The sequence below is a fragment of the Culex pipiens genome, chromosome 3 (genome assembly GCF_016801865.2).
Source record: "Culex pipiens pallens isolate TS chromosome 3, TS_CPP_V2, whole genome shotgun sequence".
Lineage (NCBI taxonomy): Eukaryota > Metazoa > Arthropoda > Insecta > Diptera > Culicidae > Culex > Culex pipiens.
In genome coordinates this window covers 98,588,375-98,611,362 of record NC_068939.1, presented here as the reverse complement: position 1 = coordinate 98,611,362, position 22,988 = coordinate 98,588,375, and the positions used below count along the sequence as shown (strand labels likewise).

The window sequence follows — 22,988 nt, the reverse complement described above, 5'->3', positions numbered from 1 at the left end:
TTATTTTTTTTAAATTAGTGCCCACTTTTGAAAAAAAAATTTTTTTTGAAAAGCTGAGAGAATTCTCTATATTTTGCACTCTTGAACTTTGTTGATACGACCCTTAGTTAGTTGCTGAGATATTGCCATGCAAAGGTTTAAAAACAGGAAAATTGATGTATTCTAAGTCTCACCCAATCAACACACCATTTTCTAATGTCGATATCTCAGCAACTAATGGTCTGATTTTTAATGTTAAAATATGAAACATTCGTGAAATTTTCCGATCTTTTCAATTTTTTAAACAAAGACTAACATTTTAAAAGGGCCAAACATTCAATATTACGCCCTTTTAAAATGTTAGTGATGGTATAAAAATTTTGGAAATATTTTTTTCAAAATGATCGGAACATTTCACAAATGTTTCATAGTTTAACATTGAAAATCGGACCATTAGTTGCTGAGATATCGACATTAGAAAATGGTGTGTTGTTAGGGTGGGACTTAGAAAACATAAATTTTCCTGTTTTCCAACCTTTGCATGGTAATATCTCAGCAACGAAGGGTCGTATCAACAACGTTTAAAAATGCAAAATATAGAGAATTTTCTCAGCTTTTCAAAAATATTTTTTTCAAAGGTGGGCAAACATGTGCACTAACTTAAAAAAAAATGAAAACTGCGACTATTTTAAAAAAAAGTCACTTAAAATTGGATTTAACTTGAAAACGGTGCACTTTATCAAAAAATCACTAAAGTACTTTTTGATTGCAAATTTAATTTTACATCGAAAAATGAAAAGGAAAAATTTTTGCGACCAATATTTCGATTTTTTGAAAAATTCAGTATTGATTCAAAAATTTATAACTCGCTCAAAGATTTTTTGCACAACCTGGAAATTTCTGAAAAGTTGGCATTTGAAAATATCAGGGTGCGGTGCCTGTGTGGACGCGCAGTCCTGTTTTTTCGTGTTATTTTCCGTCTCTTTTATGTCGCTGTTCGAGTGCATGGGGTGATTGGTCATTATAATTAAATAATGGCATCAGTAGTGCGGTGCCTTTGTGGACGCGCAGTCCTGTTTTTTCGTGTTATTTTCCGTCTCTTTTGTGTCGCTATTTGTGTACATGGGGTGATTGGATTTCTTCTGATTCGTGTTGTTTTTATCTCTTTTGTGTCGCTGTTTGTGTGCATGGGGTGATTGGTCTTCTTCTTCTTCTTTTTTTCTTTATTTTTAGTTCGCGCGATCGTTGGCCAATGAGTTTTTTTTTGTTCTCTTTACATAGTTTTCGATAGAAACGATCCGAATTCTTTTTTTTCGTGACAAGCAAGTCGTATTGCTGGATTAAGTCCTTTCTATATCATCGATGATCGGAAGGCACGCCGACGAAGAATTTCTGGAGGATCGCGGTCGAATTAATACTATATTTAAAATTCTAGATAGCTATCTTTCGGATTCGATTGTGAGTAGCGGGACTTCGCGGTTACTATGCAACGTGTTTTTTGGAGTCTTTTTATATTTTAAATTTATAAGTCCTTCTTTTATCATCGTTGATAGGAAGGCACGCCGCCGGTTAAGTTCGTTTAAGTTATTGTTTTAATTTCATTACAATCGGTTACGTGGTGTCCTGTTTTCTTTTCGTTTATATTCGTTGATCGTAATAATTTATTCCAACTGGCATCTTTAGTATTAACTCATCTACTATTTTTGACATTTGCTCGCGTTATCTAAATTGTAGTAACAGTAAAAATATACTGATAAGTCCAGCCCATAGCACTACCGCTCGGTTGGCACGCGTTCGATTAAAATAAACTTTTTAAATAATCAGCTATTTATCTTTCCGCAGCCGGCTGCCTAAGATTTAAAATTTTCAACCGATAAACAAAATGCTCATGGTCACATCACTGCCACTCGTGAATCCTGACCTCATACCCATCTACTAACCCCCTCAAAACTCATGTGATACTTTGTCGGAGATGCAGTCGATTGGGCGGTCTCTATCACTCAAGTATCGGACTAACATTCCCATCCACTTCCCCGTGACCCTACCACTGGTCGTGGCCGGCGCCGGTATTGATCAGCATGATAGGGGCCTTTGAGAAGTTGCGAAGCGAGGAAAGATAGCACCCACTCATCTTCCACGGCTCGTGGAAGTAACTTCTGGAGGTCCTGGTCAATAACGGAGTAGCAACTGCGGGTGGGCACCTATGCTTATGCTTATGCTTATGCTTAAAGTTGGCATTTGAAAATATCAATCAAATATATCATATCAAAAATAAAAAAAAATAAAAATAGCGTTTTTTTTGCAAATCAAGTTTTAGTGACAAAAAGTTAAATAAAAAATCACCAAAAAAATTTTTACCGTGTATCACTTTTTTACAGTGTAGTCCATATCCATTCCTACAACTTTGCCCAAGATACCAAATCGATCAAAAAATTCCTTCAAAAGATAAATCCCCACCCCCAATGTCACCCCTGATGACGGTACAAATTCAATACATACCTTCAATATTTTTTTTAAGTTGCTCAGATGACTTTTTTTTGCAGTTATGAAACTTTTCAGCACTAAAATACTGTTAATTATGGCGATGAAAAGAAGGCCGTTTCTGGAGTTTTTTTTAAAGGTCCAATAAACCAAATTTTCGGTTTTTACTTTTTGGGTGTTTTTGAAACCGCCTTGAGTCAGGGGTATTAAAAAAACATACAAAAAAACAAAAACTGAATATTTGGTTTATTGGACCTTTTCAAAAAAAAAAAAAAAAACTCCAGATTTCGTAATTCAAAAATAACAGGAAATTTAAGTAGTTTTATAAAGGAATTACAAAAAAATCATTATTGCAAATGATAACATTATCTTACACACCAAAGTTCCTTCATAATATCTCCTTTGGTACCATCTGGAGTGCTATCCTTTTCCATCCCGCTGAAATATTGTTTCCTAATCACACCGCACTCCGAGCTACTTCATCAACTGGAAAAGCTTTAAGGCTCAGCAGCATGCCATGCAGGATTCAATGTCAGTGTTTGACGAATTGAAACATCGGCCGACTTTGTTTTCCCCCATTTTCCCTGTCGGAGACGGACGGGACCGAGGGGGGTTTGACAATGGATGAATGATTAAAGTTTTAACCCGGCTGTGCCACCCGGAAGGTTAAAAGAACAGCTGGAGCGACCGTGCTCTGTCATCGGGAAGGCCCGTGTGATTGTTTCGGCCCAGCCAGGCGTGCTCCCGGAGATTTTAAATCTCAGTCAGAAAAAAATCAATTTTCGCTACTTGCTTCAAGAGTATAATTACGCGGGCTGGATATGTGCATTTGGGTGAAACTTACCGTTCAACGCCGGAGAATCTTGGATGGCGGTATTTCTTCGACAACAATAAGCCACCACCCCACGCAGCCTGTGAAAAAAAGAAGATTAAAAAGGGAGGGAATCAATCAACCGTTTGGATGAAACTGGATGCATGGAGTTGTATTCAAGACGTACGTTGCACAGTGGGCAAAAACGGGTGAAAAAACGGATCTTTTGATGCCGTCAGTTTCTGCCTGTCAAAAGTATCATATTTAAAGTAAAAAATTACGAGGAATCGATTGGTGGTACTCTCATTAGCAGCAAATGACGAGAAGTGGTCCATTTTACCCCATTTTGCCTTTTTTAGGGTGTTTTTCTCGAATATCCTCAACTGCCGTAGTTTGCCGCACTTCTAAAGTATCTTATTTTATGTAAAAAATCACGAGAAATCGATTGGTGACACTCTCATTGGTGGCAAATGACGGCACGGGCCCATTTTGCCCCATTTAACCCCTTTTAATATGTTTTCGAAAATACCTTGAAATTACATTATTTCTTACAGTTTCAACGTATATATTATTTTTTTAATCGATTACTCGTAATTTTTTACATTAAAAATGATACTTTTGACAGGCAGAAACTGACGGCATCAAAAGATCCGTTTTTTCACCCGTTTTTGCCCGCTGTGCGTTGGTTGGTATTGGACAGGGAAATTTGTTTTTCGCAAGGGTCTATTATCGGGAAACTGTGTTCTAAGTCGTAGTTTTGGAACTGAACATGAGTCCGGCGAAAATATATATTTTGTTGTTAACCCTAACCTTAACTTGTCTAATCAAAATCCTCCTTTTCTAAACGACCAGACCAACTGCGTAAAGTTAATCGCGAATATGATTCGTTGAATTGGTTTGAGTTTAAGTTGTTTTTGAGTTTAAGTTTGAGCACGAATGTTCAAACAACAATACAGTTCAGAATCTACAGGAATAAACGTGGGATCCCCCAGTCACGTTGCTGTTCGTTAGAGCAATAAATCGTTAGGAGCACCAAAGAAGCATCATTCTAGGTTCGTTATGAACGCAATCAGTCTTGAATATCACTCTATGATTGAGAAGGAAGTGTAATTTTAAACTTACATCGATGTGGAACCAGCAGTTGTACTTTTCGCAGATGTCGGCAATGGCATTGAGGGGATCAAACGAACCCAGCACCGTAGTTCCGGCGGTAGCATTCACGAAGAAGGGAATCTGTCCACGGGCCTTCCGCTCCAGAATCAGTCGTTCCAGCTCGCTGGGGATAATTTTGCCGTGCTCGTCCGAGGGTACCATCACGCAGTTCTCCGTTCCGAGGCCACACACGGCGGCACACGACTTGATCGAGTAGTGACACTGGTCAGAAGTGAACATCACCAGCTCACCGGGTAAGGCACGGGCTCCATGCTCTTTGTATCCCGGGAACATCTTGTGCCGGGCAGCCAGGAAGGCGTACAGGTTCGAAATGGAGCCGCCGGGGGCCAGGATGGAGTCACCGGTCTCCCAGCCGATGATTTTCCTCATTTTGGTCAGAACCACAGTCTCCATCAGGATAAACACCGGTGCAATCTCGTACGTGAACATGTTGGTGTTGGCGGTGGCCGTTAGCCACTCTCCAGCCATGGACACCACGTCCAGCCCGCAGGACAGCTGATTGAAGAAGTGGGGATGACCTGGAATGTAGACAAAACAGGTTCGTTAGGGGTGAATCGATCCATCATAATAACCACGTGGCTGCATCGGGGTTTCCCAAGCACTGCCACCGAGATAACTGAACCATATAATCTTGATCATTAATTATTTGAGAAAATCCTCTCGTTTAGTCCTATTCCGTACATTTTACAGAAACAGTCTGTCATGCCTAGCGAATTGAATCCCAGTCTCGTTTGGTTGCAAATTTGGGGGGATCGAGAGGGATTTACCCGACGGCTCTCTCTTCAGCTCTGGCAGACAATGAGTCCAATCATTTATTGAGTGAAATGTAGCGTATCAATCCGACGAGGCTCCCCAGCGCTTGATTCACTTCACGAACTGTGGCGGCATCGCCCAAGATTATTTAGCCCACAACTTTAATTCTCTGTGTCCACCACATTATGCAAATCCAATCAAAGCAAACCATATGCCTTCAATCCCAGAAATCGCTAATAAATTCACTCCTCCCGCTTAAGCCGTTGTTTATACAGTAGATTAGGGCGACACTCTACGGCCGAGTGCTTCAACCCTACTGCGATACCTTGCTGATTGCGTTCAAGTGTACGGCGGAAGATGTCAGCAAACATCCCCTATTCTGCAAAACTTTTCCCCGATAAAAGAGAATAGATTTTTCCACCCTCATGTTGACATAACGCACCCACCCCAGCTATATCTTTTTTGGTCGAAACCGTCATTCATCATCGTTTGAAAGGATTCAGTGGCGAAAGTATGAGCAAATTTTTCATTCAATTACAAACACTTTGGGATTTGAGGGAGATGCGGCGCTGCCTTCAGTAGCTCACAACAGGATGTGGTTGATGTTTTGCTATCAGGTCAATACCAAAGTATTGAAAAGCCAAAATCTGGTTTGATTACATTCTATTGAAATGGAAATTCGACCAAACACACGTGCTTGCTCTCGGGGGATATACATAATATTATTACACGAACACCAAAGATTGGAGAAGTTGGGAAAGCTTTGCGGAATAATCTTGTGTTGTTCCTTAAGATGAAAAATTTGGACGCCTGAAATAGATATAACAAGCTCTATTCATAAACTTAACAAAAAACAATATATTGAAACAATTACAGTTCATACTCAATCCGAAGGTCCCGGAAAAAAATTGCTTCGGATAATCGAATCATGAAACATTTTTTTTGTTGTCTTATTTTTGATTGTCGAGCTTAAGTACGACCCCAAAACTACTCTAAAGTAATTAAAAATTAAATAAATCCAAGATGGCGGCCAAAACGGCGGTGAAGAAATATTGGAAAATGAGCAATTCTCTACGAAATCGGTCTTTTTTCTTCAATTTTAATTTTTGTATTTTTTAATCCGTCTGAAACTTTTTTGGTGGCTTCGGTATGCCCAAAGAAGCCATTTTGCATCATTAGTTTGTCCATATAATTTTCCATACAAATTTGGCAGCTGTCCATACAAAAATGATATGTGAAAATTCAAAAATCTGTATCTTTTGAAGGAATTTTTTGATCGATTTGGTGTCTTCGGCAAAGTTGTAGGTATGGATATGGACTGGACACTGGACACTGGACACTGGAAAAAAATTATACACGGTAAAAAAAATTTGGTGATTTTTTTATTTAACTTTTTATCACTAAAACTTGATTTGCAAAAAAACACTATTTTTAATTTTTTTTATTTTTTGATATGTTTTAGAGGACATAAAATGCCAACCTTTCAGAAATTTTCAGGTTGTGCAAAAAATCTTTGAGCGAGTTATGAATTTTTTAATCAATACTGATTTTTTCAAAAAATCGAAATATTGGTCGCAAAAATTTTTCAACTTCATTTTTCGATGTAAAATCAAATTTGGAATTGAAAAGTACTTTAGTAAAATTTTGATAAAGTGCACCGTTTTCAAGTTAAATCCATTTTTAGGTTACTTTTATGAAAATAGTCGCAGTTTTTCATTTTTTTAAATTAGTGCACATGTTTGCACACTTTTGGAAAAAATATTTTTGAAAAGCTGAGAAAATTCTCTATATTTTGCTTCTTCGGACTTTGTTGATACGACCTTTAGTTGCTGAGATATTGCAATGCAAAGGTTTAAAAACAGTCTCACCCAAACAACCCACCATTTTCTAATGTCGATATCTCAGCAACTAATGGTCCGATTTTCAATGTTAATATATGAAACATTTGTGAAATTTTCCGATCTTTTCGAAAAAAAATATTTTCAAAAATTTCAAATCAAGACTAACATTTCAAAAGGGCCAAACATTCAATATTACGCCCTTGTAAAATGTTAGTCTTGAATTGAAAATTTTGAAAATATTGTTTTCGAAAAGATCGGAAAATTTTACAAATGTTTCATATACAGTCGACTCTCTGGCTGTCGATCTTCTCGATATCAATATTGCTCCATCTATCGATGAATTCTTCAGTCCCTTCAAACTGCATACTTCGATTGGCTTTATTCCTCGATATTTTCTCTTGCATGAAGGATCTCTTCCTCGACGGTCCCTTGGATTCTGTTTGCTTTAAAAATCTCTTCCGGTTGTCAATAATTTCACTTTCTCATGGCTTGCATAGAAATTTTTTTTGGCGAAACGAAGCTTTGAAGGGTGGTTGACATTAGTTTGTTTTTGTTTGATGGACGTTGCCATGATTCTCTCCCATAGCTGGGTATAAAGAAAAAAATATTTTCAATCGAGTCTTCATTTTGCATCGTTCTGTAAACTGATGATTCTCTTCCTCGACGGTCCTTTGGATATTGACAACCAGAGAGTCGACTGTATTAACATTGAAAATCGGACCATTAGTTGCTGAGATATCGACATTGAAAAATGGTGGGCTGTTTGGGTGAGACTTAAAAAACATCAATTTTCCTGTTTTTAAACCTTTGCATTGCAATATCTCAGCAACTAAAGATCGTATCAACAAAGTCCGAAGAAGCAAAATATAGAGAATTTTCTCAGCTTTTCAAAAATATTTTTTCCAAAAGTGTGCAAACATGTGCACTAATTTAAAAAAATGAAAAACTGCGACTATTTTCATAAAAGTCACCTAAATATGGATTTATCTTGAAAACGGTGCACTTTATCAAAATTTTACTAAAGTACTTTTCGATTGCAAATTTGATTTTACATCGAAAAATGAAGTTGAAAAATTTTTGCGACCAATATTTCGATTTTTTGAAAAAATCAGTATTGATTAAAAAATTCATAACTCGTTCAAAGATTTTTTGCACAACCTGAAAATTTCTGAAAAGTTGGCATTTTATGTCCTCTAAAACATATCAAAAAATAAAAAAAATTAAAAATAGTGTTTTTTTGCAAATCAAGTTTAAGTGATAAAAAGTTAAATAAAAAAAATCACCAAATTTTTTTTACCGTGTATCATTTTTTTCCAGTGTAGTCCATATCCATACCTACAACTTTGCCGAAGACACCAAATCGATCAAAAAATTCCTTCAAAAGATACAGATTTTTGAATTTTCACATATCATTTTTGTATGGACAGCTGCCAAATTTGTATGGAAAATTATTTGGACAAACTAATGATGCAAAATGTCTTCTTTGGGCATACCGAAGCCACCAAAAAAGTTTCAGTTGGATTAAAAAATACAAAAAAAAATCGAATGACCGAAATCCTAGAGAACTGCTCAAATGCATTTGGTAGTTTTTAAGGCAATAAACTTTTCAATTTTGACCAAAAATGGGGTCTCAAAGTTCGAATATGATGTCAAAAATAAGATACAAAAAAAAAAAATCGCAAAAAAATTGTTCTTGATTCGATAATCAGCACTTTGATTTTTTTCAAAAATAGTGAACAGAGTTCATTCTTTCATTCAAACAGTTCATCCCATTGAGTGGTTTATATGGACATCGCTTAATCACCGGACCATGGTGGCCGATACGGCAAAGGCGCGGTTCAATATGCTAAAGGTCTTGGGTTCGAATCTCGGTACCGACAATCAAGGTTCCTGATTGCTCCAAAAAGACTCAGTCACACGCGAGCACAAATCTAGAGGAAGAAAAACCACTCTGATGTAAAGGGGGATGACGTCGCTATTTTTTTAGACCAGATTTTACACTTTTCCTCCATCGAAATCGACTACATTATCGACTTCATTTTGCTGGGAGTGATATGACGCCGTTTGTTTTTAGTCGATGACTCAGCGCTTTTCCACTTTTGCACTTTAAAAATGCCAGATGACAGCACAATGTAACGCCACATCCCTATTCCTACCGTTTGTCACTTCCACACCAATCGTTACTGAAAACACTCTCTCTTTGCTCTCCCTATCACTCCAATCGGGTAGTGCAGCGAATGGTTCAGAGAGACCGATTTTCGTTAGCTGACTGAAAATAGTTTGCGATATGCTTTGCTTTGATCATTTAAGAAATTGCTTACAATCAATGATATCAATAACATTTTGCAATTTTGTTGTTTACACAAGGACTTTTTTGGCAGCAATTTCCATCATGCCAAATTCTAATTGACGGTAATCTGTGGTAGTGCAGGCCAAATGAGCACCGCGCTAGTATTTTTCTGGCTCTCTCCTCTCTGAGCATATTCGTGTATGACTCGGACTTTACGAACGGAGTAGGAAAAAAAATCATGAAGTAGGGGAAATATACACTTTCTAATCAAACACATATCTTCGGCATATGGAGAGTTTGATGCTCGATTAAAGCTCCAAAAATACTATTTGGGCTATAAACTTACCAGCAACAGCACCGCCTCGAGTAAGCACGCAAATTCATGCCATTTACTGGCCAAAAATATCAAATTTAATGCACTTTTGATCATAATTTCTGTTTTGCGAGACCATTTCTCATCATTTTGGTGGCACACACATCCACACGCAAAAGTCGCCATCAATATCTTTTCACTTGCGCTAACGATTTCAAAGCGCTTAAGATATAAAATTGCTTCCAACTACCGGCAACATATTCTTTTGCACATCAGTTAGTCAGTCACTTGAAAAATAATCCCGAAAAATGTAAATAATTAGCAAGCACCATCAAAATCAAACGCGCTAAGTCTTTTGACGTTTCAATTTTGAATACCGATTCTAATCGAAGGCTGAAGAAAACTGAGCGAGGAGCGAAGGCAAATAAAGAACAAAGGGTGGCCACCAACACCACCAACATGCTGGTGCAGCGCCTGTTGGAGTGAGCCAGTGCTACCAGGAAACTTTCGCTATAAAAGCTACTTTTCGCGAGTGTTCGCTTAAAATTTCATCAATTTTGACAGCACTAGGCAGACCCAAAAGAACGCTGGAAGTTAAAAAGAACTAAGCTGAAAATAGAAAAACGGGCGTGGTCCAATGCACTCGACTGATTAGAATGAATTTTTGAAATATTTTTTTTAAATGCTTGTAAAAGGAATAGCATAACTTTTGATAAAAGTGAAAATAAACAGAAATGTTCACAGAAAGTTGCTCTACTCGTTGGTGTACTTGGTTTTAGTGAATTTCAAGGAACAATTCAGATTATCCAGCATCATTCAAACACGACCGCTTATTAGGCTTAAAATGGGCATATTTCCCCTATTTGTTTCGCTGAGTGAAGCGATTGAGCAAGCCGCTGGTCGCCAGCCTGTCGTGTTCGCTCGCGGCGAATGTTTGCACGCTCCAGTCGGAAAAGATTCGTTCGTTTGAACTAAAAATCATATCCCTTGCCGACATTTTTTTCTGTAGGGTAACTTTTTGGAAAATGAACCGATAATTTCGGGATTTATCCTCTCCGTTCAATCACAGTACACTAAACCCCCGGTGGTTGGTCTCTTTTTCGGTAGACACTTTTTTTAGTTTGTACCCCGTTGGTTGGTCAAAGTCAAACTAAAAAGTGACGAACTGTCACTTTTTACACGGCGCTCACGCATACTATCAAAACAAACGTTTGGTAGTGTGGGTGAACTCCGTGTAAAAGGAATGTCAAAATAAAACGTGACCCCGTTCGTTTGACAACAGTTGGTGTCAAACCATCGGGGTTTGAGTGTACCAAAGTTTGAACCTAAACTCTTCATCACATTTTCTAAAAAAAATACTTTTCAATATTGGTTTTAATTAACGGTGAATTTACTAAACACCTGAATATTTGTCAACAAATTCCATCAAAAGTCTGTTTTTTTGGAATTGCAAAAAATATTCAATGCAGCTTGTAGCAAAACTTGATTTTTATCAGCACTCGTCGTATTTATTCATTTCGGTAAACCTCTTTAGACGACTCGTGCTAAAAAAAACTTTGTCTTGCAACTTGTTGCATAAACTACTATTAAAGTTGGCTTGATTCATCAATTTTTTTTAGAATAGGGTAACAAATAAAATAGTAGTTTATGCAACAAGTTGCAAAAAGAGGATTTTTTCAACACGAGTCGTACATTTATCCAACGAGATTCACCGAGTTGGATAAATACGAAGAGTGCTGAAAAAATCAAGTTTTGCAACGAGTTCCATACAACCTTTTTTTTCAATTCCGAAAAACACCCATTGAGTGGGAATTTAAGTCAAATTTTCATGTCAATAAATTGTTTAAATCAAAAAAATGTTGAAAAGTGTTTCTTTTTGAAACAAGTGCTGAAAAGTTTAATTTTTCAGCACCCATTTCAGTGCTGAAAAGTAGAACTTTTCAGCATTTATTTTGAAATGTGTTGCTATTCGATTCTGTTATTTTTGGTACAGAAAGTAGGCTATTTCGTCATCCAAGAATGACAGGAAAAGTAAGTAGTTTCGCGACAGAATTGCAAAAATTACTTTTTGTGGTTTCCCATTGCATTAGCATAAATTCCAGCTGGCCACACGTGATAACAATAACACACAATCAATCATTTCATCACAACAAACAAAAACACAAATTTGAATAGCGCGCCTTTCACCGTAAGCCATCTCCTTAATCGAAGAGCTCTCAACATCATCCTGGCGGGAGCCATTGTCGTCGCGTGCCAAAGTCGTTCCCAGGGGCGTCACGGAATAATAGAATTAGCGGTAATAAAATGCAGCCCTTGGGCCTTAAGAGAAAGAAGGGACAAGGGGGAAAAGGTGAGGAATTTCTGTTGAAATTTAATCCTAATTCATAATACATTAGCATCTCTCTCTTGCTGGCCTGCCACTGACGTTGCTGCTCTCGGTACGCATCGCTGAATTCCGCAGGATTTTAACCTGCTCCTGGCAGCACTTCGCCACGGTTCCCAGACTTTGCCAGCCAGGGATTTCGAGGAGGGACACCAGAATAACAGCGCTTGATTAAATTCAAGGGGAAGGAAATGTTGGTTTTTCCTTCTATTTATTGCCACTTATTGATCTAATCTCGGTCACGTGTCCCGCCTGACTTGTGATGTGGTCCTGCCTGCAGCACAGCATCCATTCTACGAGGGGGTGTGGGTGGCGGATTGAAAACAATTTCCAGTAGAGATTTTCTTTGGCACCCATTTTTTGCAGACAGGATGTGACTTTTATGGGCAGATAAGGGCCAAGTTTAGAGAGGAGTGTCGAATTTCGCTTGCGGGCGGATTTTGGGGGTATGATTTTGATGTATTTATCTTCGCATTATGATAGTGATGATGACTCGATGACGGGGGAGAACTTGGATGTGGAGGAAAATAAGGGTTCTCATTTCCGATACTATTTTTTGGTTCACTGAACAAGAGAACATGCTTTGATGTGTATCTTTGCATCATTTTTAGGCAGCACCTAAAACGAGAAAAGTTTGTCTGCTCGCAAAAAAAACGAGTTTGGATAATATTCAGCAATAATCAATATCCCATACATGGTTTCCCTTCAGTTTGATATTATATCATATTGGTTCTAGTTCATTTAAAAAAACAACATCTTTCTTGTCATCTGTTTGACATCTATGGCCACTTGAAGTTTCACAGCAAAACATCATTTTTCTTTAAGGATTGAATTAACTATTCAATCATTTTTTGGCAGATTATTTCACTTTGGTTGGTTTGGTTTGTTTGGTTTGGTTGAAATAATGTTAACTTGAGGAATTTTACCTAAATATTACCAAAAAATACTCAGTTTCGAGCAACATTAAAAGGGTCCAACATAGGACATCGTAGAAACTAACTTTTACAAAAGTGGACTTACAAAAATGAAGAATACTGAGTATTTAAGCACTATTTTAAAGAAACATTTAACAAAAGCTTACCTATATCAACAATCTTGATTCATGAGTAAAAATACTGTTTTTTTTATGTTACTTAAGTCGTAAGAATTTATGCAGAATCATTATTATAGATTATTAAACTTGAATAAAACATGATAATTTATGTTTTGGGAAAAAATGTGTTTAAAAATAAGCTATATTTTTATAATATTTAAAAAATCTTTTAATTTTACAATGAAAAGTGATCAAAAGCCACAATTGATTCATCCTATATCCTTTGACTTTCGCATCAAAACATCAAATATCGCAAAAAAATGATATAAAAATAGTAGTTTTCCTGAAGTGGACCCGGGTCTATTATAGAAAAAGGGATTCATTACAGGCAAACAAGAACACTTTTTTCAAATGGCTACTTTATTGTTGGAATTGTACAAAAGACTACAAATTGCATGGTTATGAAATAGTGCTTAAAAATAAAAAAAAGCATTGAAAATTGCTAGTTTGTTTTCGATTGCACAAGTATTTTTTTCTTTGATTTTTTTTAAGCAGCATCGCCTTAACAAAACATTTAATTTTTAATTTGCTGAGTTGGTAATATTTCTTTTATTTTTTTTTTAATTTTTGTTTAAATCCTCGTCAAAAGTGCTTCGATTTGGCTCAAAATTTGCCAAGTCCAAACTCAATTTTCTGAAGCATCGATTATCCGAAGTTCGAATCAAGAACCAATCAAGAAAAAAAAATATTTTTCGTATTTTTTTTTATTCTGAAGATCAAATTCGAGTTCTGCGACTCCATTTTGGTAAAATTTGTGTGATTGATTGCCTGTTAGCATGCCAAATGCATTTTCTCAATATTTCATCACCGCCATCCTGGATTTAAATAGTAGTTTATGCAACAAGTTGCAAAAAGAGGATTTTTTCACCACGAGTCGTACATTTATCCAACGAGGTTCACCGAGTTGGATAAATACGAAAAGTGCTGAAAAAATCAAGTTTTGCAACGAGTTCCATACAACATTTTCTGCAATTCCAAAAAACACACACTGAGTGAAATTTTATGTCAAATTTTCATATATTTTGTCAATAAATCGTTTAAATCAAAAAAATGTTGAAAAGTGTTACTTTTCAAAACAAGTGCTGAAAAGTTCAACTTTTCAGCACCCATTTGAGTGCTGAAAAGTAGAACTTTTCAGCTTTTATTTTGAAAAGTGTTGCTATTCGATTCTGTTATTTTTGGTACAGAAAAGTAGGCTATTTCGTCGTTCAAGAATGACAGGAAAAGTAAGTAGTTTCACGACGGAATTGCAAACAATTCTTTATCACTTTAGATTCGAATATCCGAAGATTCGATTGCCCGAAGTGAAGATTTTCCGAGGCCTTCGGTTAATCGAGTCTGAACTGTAGAGTATTTTTTCTGGTACTTCAGCATGTTTTGCGATTTTATGAGGATAATTTATAGAATTTTGGTACATCAATCGAACTAACAGAACCGACACAGCAGATTTAAGACTTCAAGGCTTCAAATAAATAAATCGATGTTTAATGTTTGTAGTTCTGCGTCTAAACTTTCCGAAACGAGGTTAAAACCGCAAAATATCTAAGTAAATAACCAACAAAAAAAATGTTTATAAGCAGAAAAGTGGTTTGCAAAACGGCCTCAATTTTGAGCTGTCAAAGTGGAACCAATTAACTGTTCGCCAAAAGGAGAGAGTATTGTTATCGATCATTAAACATTGTTTTTTTTTGCAAGAATGAAAAATGTGTGGCTTTTGAGGATCTGGAATTGAAGTCAAAAAATCTTAAGAAAGTTGAAGGCGAGATCGTCATTATTTATAATTATGAATGGAAGATGTTTATGGAGTCGATGTTGTTGTATCCATCCAGAAGCTGTTCTTATTGTTCGATTCCGTTTGAAAACCTGGTTTAGTGAAAATCTTCGCTGTTTGGTGGATCAGCTTTGCTAGAATTAGCGATGTTTTTTCGTTGGACCAGGAAGTGCTGCAGGATTCCAAAATCAGCCAGGGAATTTATCTGCGACCTCGAAGAATGACACTCTCGCCGCAGTTCTTCGTCACCCGAAAAAAGAAAAATCTCTTCTAACCGATCGAGACGCAACAAATTTCCAGCAAAAAATGTCAAAAACTAGACAAAATAAAACACATACTACTGATTATAAAACAGTTCATTTACCAGTAAGCAAAAAGTCATCTTTGTGCTTGAACAGTAGCGTGGCTCACGGATATATGAAAAAGACAAAAGTGTTCAATTTCGAACGCCTGTGTGTGTGTGTGTGTGCAACCAATCAAACGGGACCACGCGGCCGCTTCTTACAAATTGAGTTGTTTCCATGTATTTTAGATTTTTTATTCTATACATGCAAATAACTCGCTAGGCATTTGGAAGGTGTTAGCTCTGCCGAGCTTCGGTGACCCATTTCTACGCTGGCTAGCCAAGCGCGAGGTACCTCCGCTGAACCGACAAGCCCCGCCCTAAAGAACGGTTGCATCAATTTGAACCAAACGTTATTCAGAACTTCCGGACCCTCGTCAAATGGACAAAGATCCAGCGCGTATATAATTGTTAGCAGTAACAGTATTCCTAATTCCAGTCATAGCTCATAACGCCGCGAATCTGGACGGGGGATCGAACCTCGCCTTGAGCAATTTTGATTTTTGTTCATGTTTAGGAATTTATATTTCCTTAACTTTCTCGTTGGGAGAAGATGGGAATCGAACCCAGAACTATTCGCTTATAAAGCGAACACCGTAACCAGTCAGCCACGGCCGGTCTTGCAACACTTGAAAATTAAATAAGGATGCAAAAGGAAATTCCTCACCGGGTTTGAACAACACGATCTCGAACAGCTGTTCTATGCCGCGGAAAGCACAAATCCAAATCCCTCAGCTCCACCTAGTTGTACATATTGGCCAACTTCCACTAGTCTTCTTCAGACCAAAATTTGATAGCAATCGCCACCCAGCGCCGTCCGTTATAAAACTGTCCGTAAGGCGAATTTAGTAATTCACTTGGTTGATGGCCGGCGCGGACAAAACAGTTTCCTTCTTCACCAGGTTCACAAGTTTTAAAACATTCACAAACCGTTCGAATAATTTTGAAGACATTTAAATTTTGTCTCAAACATTAAAAAATGAAAACTCCATGTAAATGACAGGAGCACAAAAATTTGCGTCCGACCCGCAGCGCGACCTACTTTGATCTTCAAAATGTTCAATTTCGAACGCCTCGACCGAAATTTTGTAGCATTATAACCGCAGAAGCTAGCCTGAAATTTTGAGCGCATTTTGTTAATGTTTAGTTGTTCCACTCTTAATCTGAAGTTATAAAGAAATTTCAATAAATTTAATTTATTTATTTTCAACTTTTTAACTCTTCTTCGAGAAAGTTTTCCTATGCCGTATGATTTTTTTTCAGAATAGAGGTTTCTCATGGGTTTTGATCCGGGGAACAACTTTGTAGAACATCGCAAAGCGCTAGGAATTAATCCCGGAAAGATACAGACAAATTTTTAGAGAACGTTGAATTTTGTTTCCGTACTCCAAAAAATATCCTGTATCTTTTCGGGATCAATTACTAGCGCTTTGCGATGTTCTACAAAGTTGTTCCCCGGATCAAAAACTATAAGAAACCTGAGAATAGGAAATTTTGATTGGGTTTTGGGAAACTTTCTCTATGAAAAGGTTAAAAGTGAAAATTTCCCATAGTAATTTTTTAGAAGTTCCATACTAACTTCAGGTCAATGGTGGAAGTACTAAACCTTAACCAAATACGCTCAAAATTTCAGGTTATGTTCTGGGGCCATATTGGTACAAAATTCCGGTCGAGGCGTTCGAAATTGAACACTTTTGTCTTTTTCATATATCCGTGAGCCACGCTATTGAACAGCCTCCTACTTTCTAGACGTGAACAAAGTGGGATCATTCGAAAATCACGTTACTCATTCTACACTCAAACCCCGATGGTTTGACACCAACTGATGTCAAACGAACGGGGTCACTTTTTGGTTTGAAACCCCTTTTACACTGAGTTTACACACACTTACAAACGTTTGTTTTGATAGTGTGCGTGAGCGCCGTGTAAAAAGTGACAGTTCGGCACTTTTTAATTTGACTTTGACCAACCAACGGGGTACAAACTAAAAAAGTGTCAAACGAAAAAGTGACCAACCACCGCACTATGGGGTATTTCCATATAAGCGAGCGGCCAAAAATACTTTTTTTGCTTTTTTGTGACTTTTTTGTGTTGTTTGTATAATGAAAACAAATGAATTTTGATATTTTTCCAAAAAAAATGTTTAATTTTCGATTTTTTCATATATTTGAGGCTACATGCATTAAAGTGGTGAATTTTAATATTCTTGCCCTGTCTATTTGATGCACGGAATGGCGGTTTAAGCTATGTTAAAGTTTCTGATTTACGTTCAATCTCCCTCCCCTTTTTCTTGAGTTAAAATCCACCTCTCTTTGAAGACCCCCCCTCTCCCCCTCCAATTAAAATTAGATTTTTGCGGTGTTTTAGAATGTTAGACGGTTTATTTTATGGAACATTGTGTGGATTCTCGTCCACGTTTTTGGTTGATCCACTTGCAAAATTCACGTTTTCCACGATAAATTCTTCTAAATCAAAATCACTATGTAACCGATTGTCGTTAGATTACTTAAAATATGAACTTCTTCAATGGGCTTTTGTATACCTCGTTTTGAAGCTACAGAACAGCATGCGTAGTTTTTCCTCTGTGGTTTTTCCCTGAGTTGATCATGTGATGGTTCTGCAATGTTGTAATTCTTACAAATATACTCGAAAGCAGTTCTCACGTTTTCAGAATAGTGCTTCGTTATATCGTACAGGGACACTACGGTATTATAGGAAGATGGCGTCGCTATTTTAGACCACGTTTTCCACTTTTTCTCATCGAAACCGACTACTTTCAAATTATTCGCTCTACAGCTTTGCCTTGGCGTTCTCGATTGCGAGATTCCTACTCGAAACTAGGTGTCCGAAGGCTTGATTGTTGAGGCAATTGCAAACCTCTTTGTACACCTTAGCTTCCATCCACCCCGGGATTCGAACTGACGACCTTTGGATTGTTAGTCCAACTGCCTACCAGCGACTCCACCGAGGCAGGACCCAGGGAGACGACTCCTACACCTGGACTGAGCTAACGACCTAACCTTTTTTTTTTTTTTTTAGGTTAGTCCGGGGCCAACATTTACTTCCCGTCCGACGGAAGGCGTGATCAGACAAATCCGACTACTTTATCGACATCATTTTGCTGGGCGAAATAGGACGCCGTCTATTTTTAGACGATGACTCAGCACTTTTCCACTCGTGCACTTAAAAAAATCAGATGGCAGCACGATGTAACGCCACGTCCCTATTATCCATACTTTCAAAAGAACACAACAACGAACTGATATGAATATTCGACGAATCGTTTCTGTAAAATACTTAGAATAGGAATTTCTAATTTTATTAAACGTACCTAAGTACCAACAAAGTCATGAATATCAAATCAATTTCAAAACATACATAGCAGGTACGTTATTTCTGCCTCCGCAGGTAAATAATGTGATTTTAACCAAGCGTATACGCGAAATTATTAATTTTCTTGCATGAATCAAAATGTTCAAAATGGCATAACTCAAAAAGTGCACATAAGTGCACTTTGAAATTTGGAGACAAGTTAGGACATGGTTCAAATTTTAAGCTGCAAAATTTTCAGATCGCACAAATGCACACAAAAAAGTACCAAAGTAATGTCCTCGACAATTTTTTCCGATAGTTCTAGCAAAATTAAGCAAAACAAAATAATAACAAATTGGGATTTGGAAAATTTGTAAAAAAATTCCCATAGTTAATATTAAATTCAAAAATTAGAAATAGTTGTTTATTTAAAGTTAGAATAACACATGAATAACGCGATCAATGATTGAATGATTTCCCATGTGCGATAACTTGAGTTGTGATTGTCTTACTTTTTGGCATTCTCTCATAAGATCTGATAAATAACAATTTTTACACTAAGTTACCGTGGTCCGATGGATTACCGATGGTCATGATTTTCTGATAACAAAATTAGATATTTTAACAGGACTAGATATTGAAATGACCTCCGTTTTTTATTCCCACCATTGCTGGAGCAATACAAGTCAACCTGGATGTCCCTAATAGTCCATTAATTAGGGTACAAATCTGTAACTGATGTTCCTGCTGGGATGATGTATGAGATAAATGTTTCAGAAAAATGACAACTGCTTGAAGTCATTCCCTAATAAATGGGGATACTTAAGGACATGACTGAAACACCTTCTCAAGTAGACTTAAGAGTCCATCCACCCTTCTCACGTCCCAAGTGCACGTAGAAAATGGGACAAACCAGACTGTTTACCCCCAGCCCGGCACAAATGTTTGCAATTTCAGAATCAGACGGCGGCAAAAAGGCCCTTTTCGCCATCCGCTTCCACCGTATGCTACATCAACCTTGGATGGGGGCCTGGGCAAAAAGTGAGAGCTGATCCGGATATACGTCTGTTGTGCTATTTCCATTGTAATCCGTCGTTTTTCGTACACTGCTGTGTTGTGGGAGCACGTGGACGAGGAAAAATACGTTTTGTTCGCGCTGCTGACGTCAAACGCGAGGGGTTGTTGGATTGATCCACCATCCCATCCCATCCGGATGTTATTTTCGAGGGGTTTGTCTATGCTGGAAGAGGATTTTCTCGCCTGGTTTGTTTGACCCTTCAAAACTCACTGACATCATCATTCTGCAATTAATTGTGCTGCCTTTTGTGCACATTTTTTTTGGCAATTTTCTTTTTGATTTTTCTAAGTAAAAAAAAAACGTTTGAAACTTACCCGTCTTCACCTGATACTTGAGCGTCAGGGCGCAGTCCTTCACGAGTTGCTGCAGGGTAACGGCATCATCCGGGACGTCCAAGCTCAGCAGCTTCTTCATGTCCTCCGGGTGGTGGAAGTCGAGAATCTTCTCCTTCCGATCGTTCTGGACGTTCACGTAGTCGATGAGCAGCTCCATGATCTTCTGCAGGAACTCGCGCGTTTCGGCCGAGTCCGACGATTGGATCATCGGGATAATGTCTGGAAAATTCGAGAATGGAAAAAATGTTTAGGTTTAAACTCGACAAAAAAAAGTTGGAGATGCCGGGTATCGATCCCGGTGCCTCTCACATGCTAAGCGAGCGCTCTACCATTTGAGCTACACCCCCTGATAAATGAACAATATTGTATCCAAACTTTTCTGACATTTACCAACGAAAAAAAAAACCATTTTTGAAAGTAAACCGGTCACGTTTAATTGGAGCGACAAAAAAAGTTGGAGATGCCGGGTATCGATCCCGGTGCTTCTCACATGCTAAGCGAGCGCTCTACCATTTGAGCTACACCCCCTGATAAATGAACAATATTGTATCCAAACTTTTCTGACATTTACCAATGAAAAAAAAACCATTTTTGAAAGTAAACCGGTCACGTTTAATTGGAGCAAAGTTAAACAGCGCTCAAAATTAATTGGACAAGTGCACTCATGGCGCGAAAAAGTGAGAGCAACATTTATGGCATATAAGCCAGAAACATTTACCGTTATCTAGGACGATTTTGGATTGCGGTTTTGGTTTCAACTGTTTTAGTAAAAATCATGTTGTACACTCTAAAATTAACTGTTGTTTTGTTATTCGCCAAGTTATTCGTAGATGGATTCATTTCACTCACTACACTTAGAAGTAAAATGCTCGATATATATTGAGAGTAGCGTGCCCAGCTCCCCGAGGAAGGTGGGGCAATTATATGGACGTTTTGAAAATTTCGTCGTTTATGGATGCCCCCTGACTAAAATTAGAACAAATTTCTGAGGATACTGTGGCAGTTGCCCCATGTTGCCCCACCCTGTGCACGCTAGTGATATTGAGTTGAAAATCCATCAGCTTGAGTAAGTTTTCAAATCGTTTAAAAATGTTGTGTGAAAATCTGAGATCCGCGCGATAAAAAAAAATCGGGGATAAAGTTTCGCCATTCTCCCCTATTTTCCAGTAACAATACTCTTCTATTCATCTTGTTATATTAGAAAACACATAATACTTTTGTTGTGTGCATTTTAATATATATTTTCAAGTATTACATTAAAAACGATATTTGCTCATCATCTTCTTTCCCATTTAATGCCATCAGAACCGTCTATGCAATAAAACCTAATTTTAGATACCATCCCCAAACCCAACGAACTTCCTCTTTCTCTTAAAAAAGACAACTTAAGCTCTCGCCAAATCCTCAATTAGCAATTATTCTTGCAATGAAATAGCAGACACCACCGAGATAAGGCCCAAAAACAGGGGACAAAAATGTTTCGGAACTACCTACCACACCCAAGAGTCGACCCCTTTTGTGATGGAATCAATTTTTGGGTCCTCGTCATTCGTTTCAATGAACGGGAAAATACCTTCGCAGATAGAGCGTATCTTCTCCTCTACAGGAGAGGAATTTCCCTCGCACTTTCCGGACCAAAAAAGAAGGGTGGCCAGGCGAATTAAACTTCCCCTCGCCTGTCGAGTTTGACGTGTGTATAGATTTAATAACACACAGCTCACTCTTGAAGGGATTTTGGTATTAAAAGGCCACCCTCGGAGCATTTGGAGTGCGGGCCGTTTATTCTCCTATTTTCGGCAATAAACGCTAAATAACGCAGTGGGAATTCCCTTGCAAACTTGGTGGGTGGAAAGGGAAATTGGCGGGTTTGCAAATAATTACAGCATGATGAATCTCAAAAAAATATATTGCAAGGCGATTTGCGTGTGTTTTCAGGTGAAATGATATTTGAACATCATTTTTTTTATACAGAAAGAAACCATAAATAACACTGTATTTTTATCGTAATCCTTCAATATACTCCTGAGGGATCAAGTCCTGTTTCGTGGCAATGGATTCCATAAAAAGAAACATCTATATTGCGTAGATAAGACTCCTGGTAAAGAAGCAAAGGAAGATAAATCGATAAATCATTTCAGTAATCTTTTTTGAAAAGTGAATCTAACGGCAAGAAACTAGTCGAGGCAAATACAACAATCGATTGTCTATTTATTTTTATCTCTAACATTTCAGTGAACTTTAGAAATCATACAACGAATGAATTCAATGAAGTTTGGCGTTCAGAAAAATGGCTAGGATTGCTTGAAATAAATTTGTTTTTAATAAGGCCGATACAAATATTTAAAAAAGTTTTAATCCCTCGGCTCTGCCCGGGGTCGACGGGGGGCAAAAAACTTGAAGTAGTCTCAACATTTTAATGAAAAAGGTGTTTTAAAATGCATTTTACGCTAGTTCAGTTGTTTTGCATTTGCATTAGTTAAAAAAAATGTACGATTTGAAGAAAGCAATTTTTTGCGATAATTAACATCGAAAATTTTTAAATATCCAAAAGATTTTTTAATGAACCTAAACATGCTAAAAATGATTCTAAACGCAGGGGAATGCATTTTAAATTGGTTTCTGCTGATTGCACATAAATTTTCATTGAAATTTAAAAGATTTAAAAAAATATTCTTTTACCCCCTGTTATTTGGGAAGATTTTAAATCGGTCTAAATGCCGCGGAATTATGATTTCTAGAAAATGTGATTTTTGCAAAAATACGAAAATTGGCAATTTTGGGACTAGACATAACATCACAACTAGCGACGCGGTCATCTTAAGACACATCACAAACCCATCGAAGCTGGCTGTCGCCGAAAGTTTGGAAATCTTCAAGGCAGGCAACAAACGTTTACTCAACAAGGATTCAGGTAACGGCTCAACGTGGCTGTTTAAGCTGTTACCTATACAGGCACAAAAGAAGAACGAGGAGGTAGTACCTACAGTAACTACAAATATGGATACACCAGCGCTGAACCTTCAGTCGAGAAC

General features: G+C 37.5%; 2 protein-coding genes and 1 non-coding gene across 3 annotated transcripts in view; 1 reads left to right on the top strand and 2 right to left on the bottom strand.

Moving 5' to 3' along the window:
* Window positions 1-22,988, top strand: part of LOC120421389 (zinc finger and BTB domain-containing protein 14-like) — an 88,898-nt gene that overhangs the window by 38,607 nt on the left and 27,303 nt on the right. The window lies entirely within an intron of this gene.
* The window catches only part of LOC120421391 (glutamate decarboxylase), a 51,208-nt gene that overhangs the window by 17,951 nt on the left and 10,269 nt on the right, over window positions 1-22,988 (bottom strand). The window contains exons 2-4 of the mRNA XM_039584591.2: window positions 19,936-20,175; window positions 4,394-4,962; window positions 3,305-3,372 (exon numbers count right to left, since the gene is read on the bottom strand). Coding sequence (XP_039440525.1) covers window positions 3,305-3,372; window positions 4,394-4,962; window positions 19,936-20,175 — 877 coding nt within the window. The remainder of the gene's footprint in view (window positions 1-3,304; window positions 3,373-4,393; window positions 4,963-19,935; window positions 20,176-22,988) is intronic.
* Trnaa-agc (transfer RNA alanine (anticodon AGC)) lies at window positions 20,231-20,303 on the bottom strand. The gene has a single exon. It is a non-coding gene; the product is annotated as a tRNA-Ala (tRNA).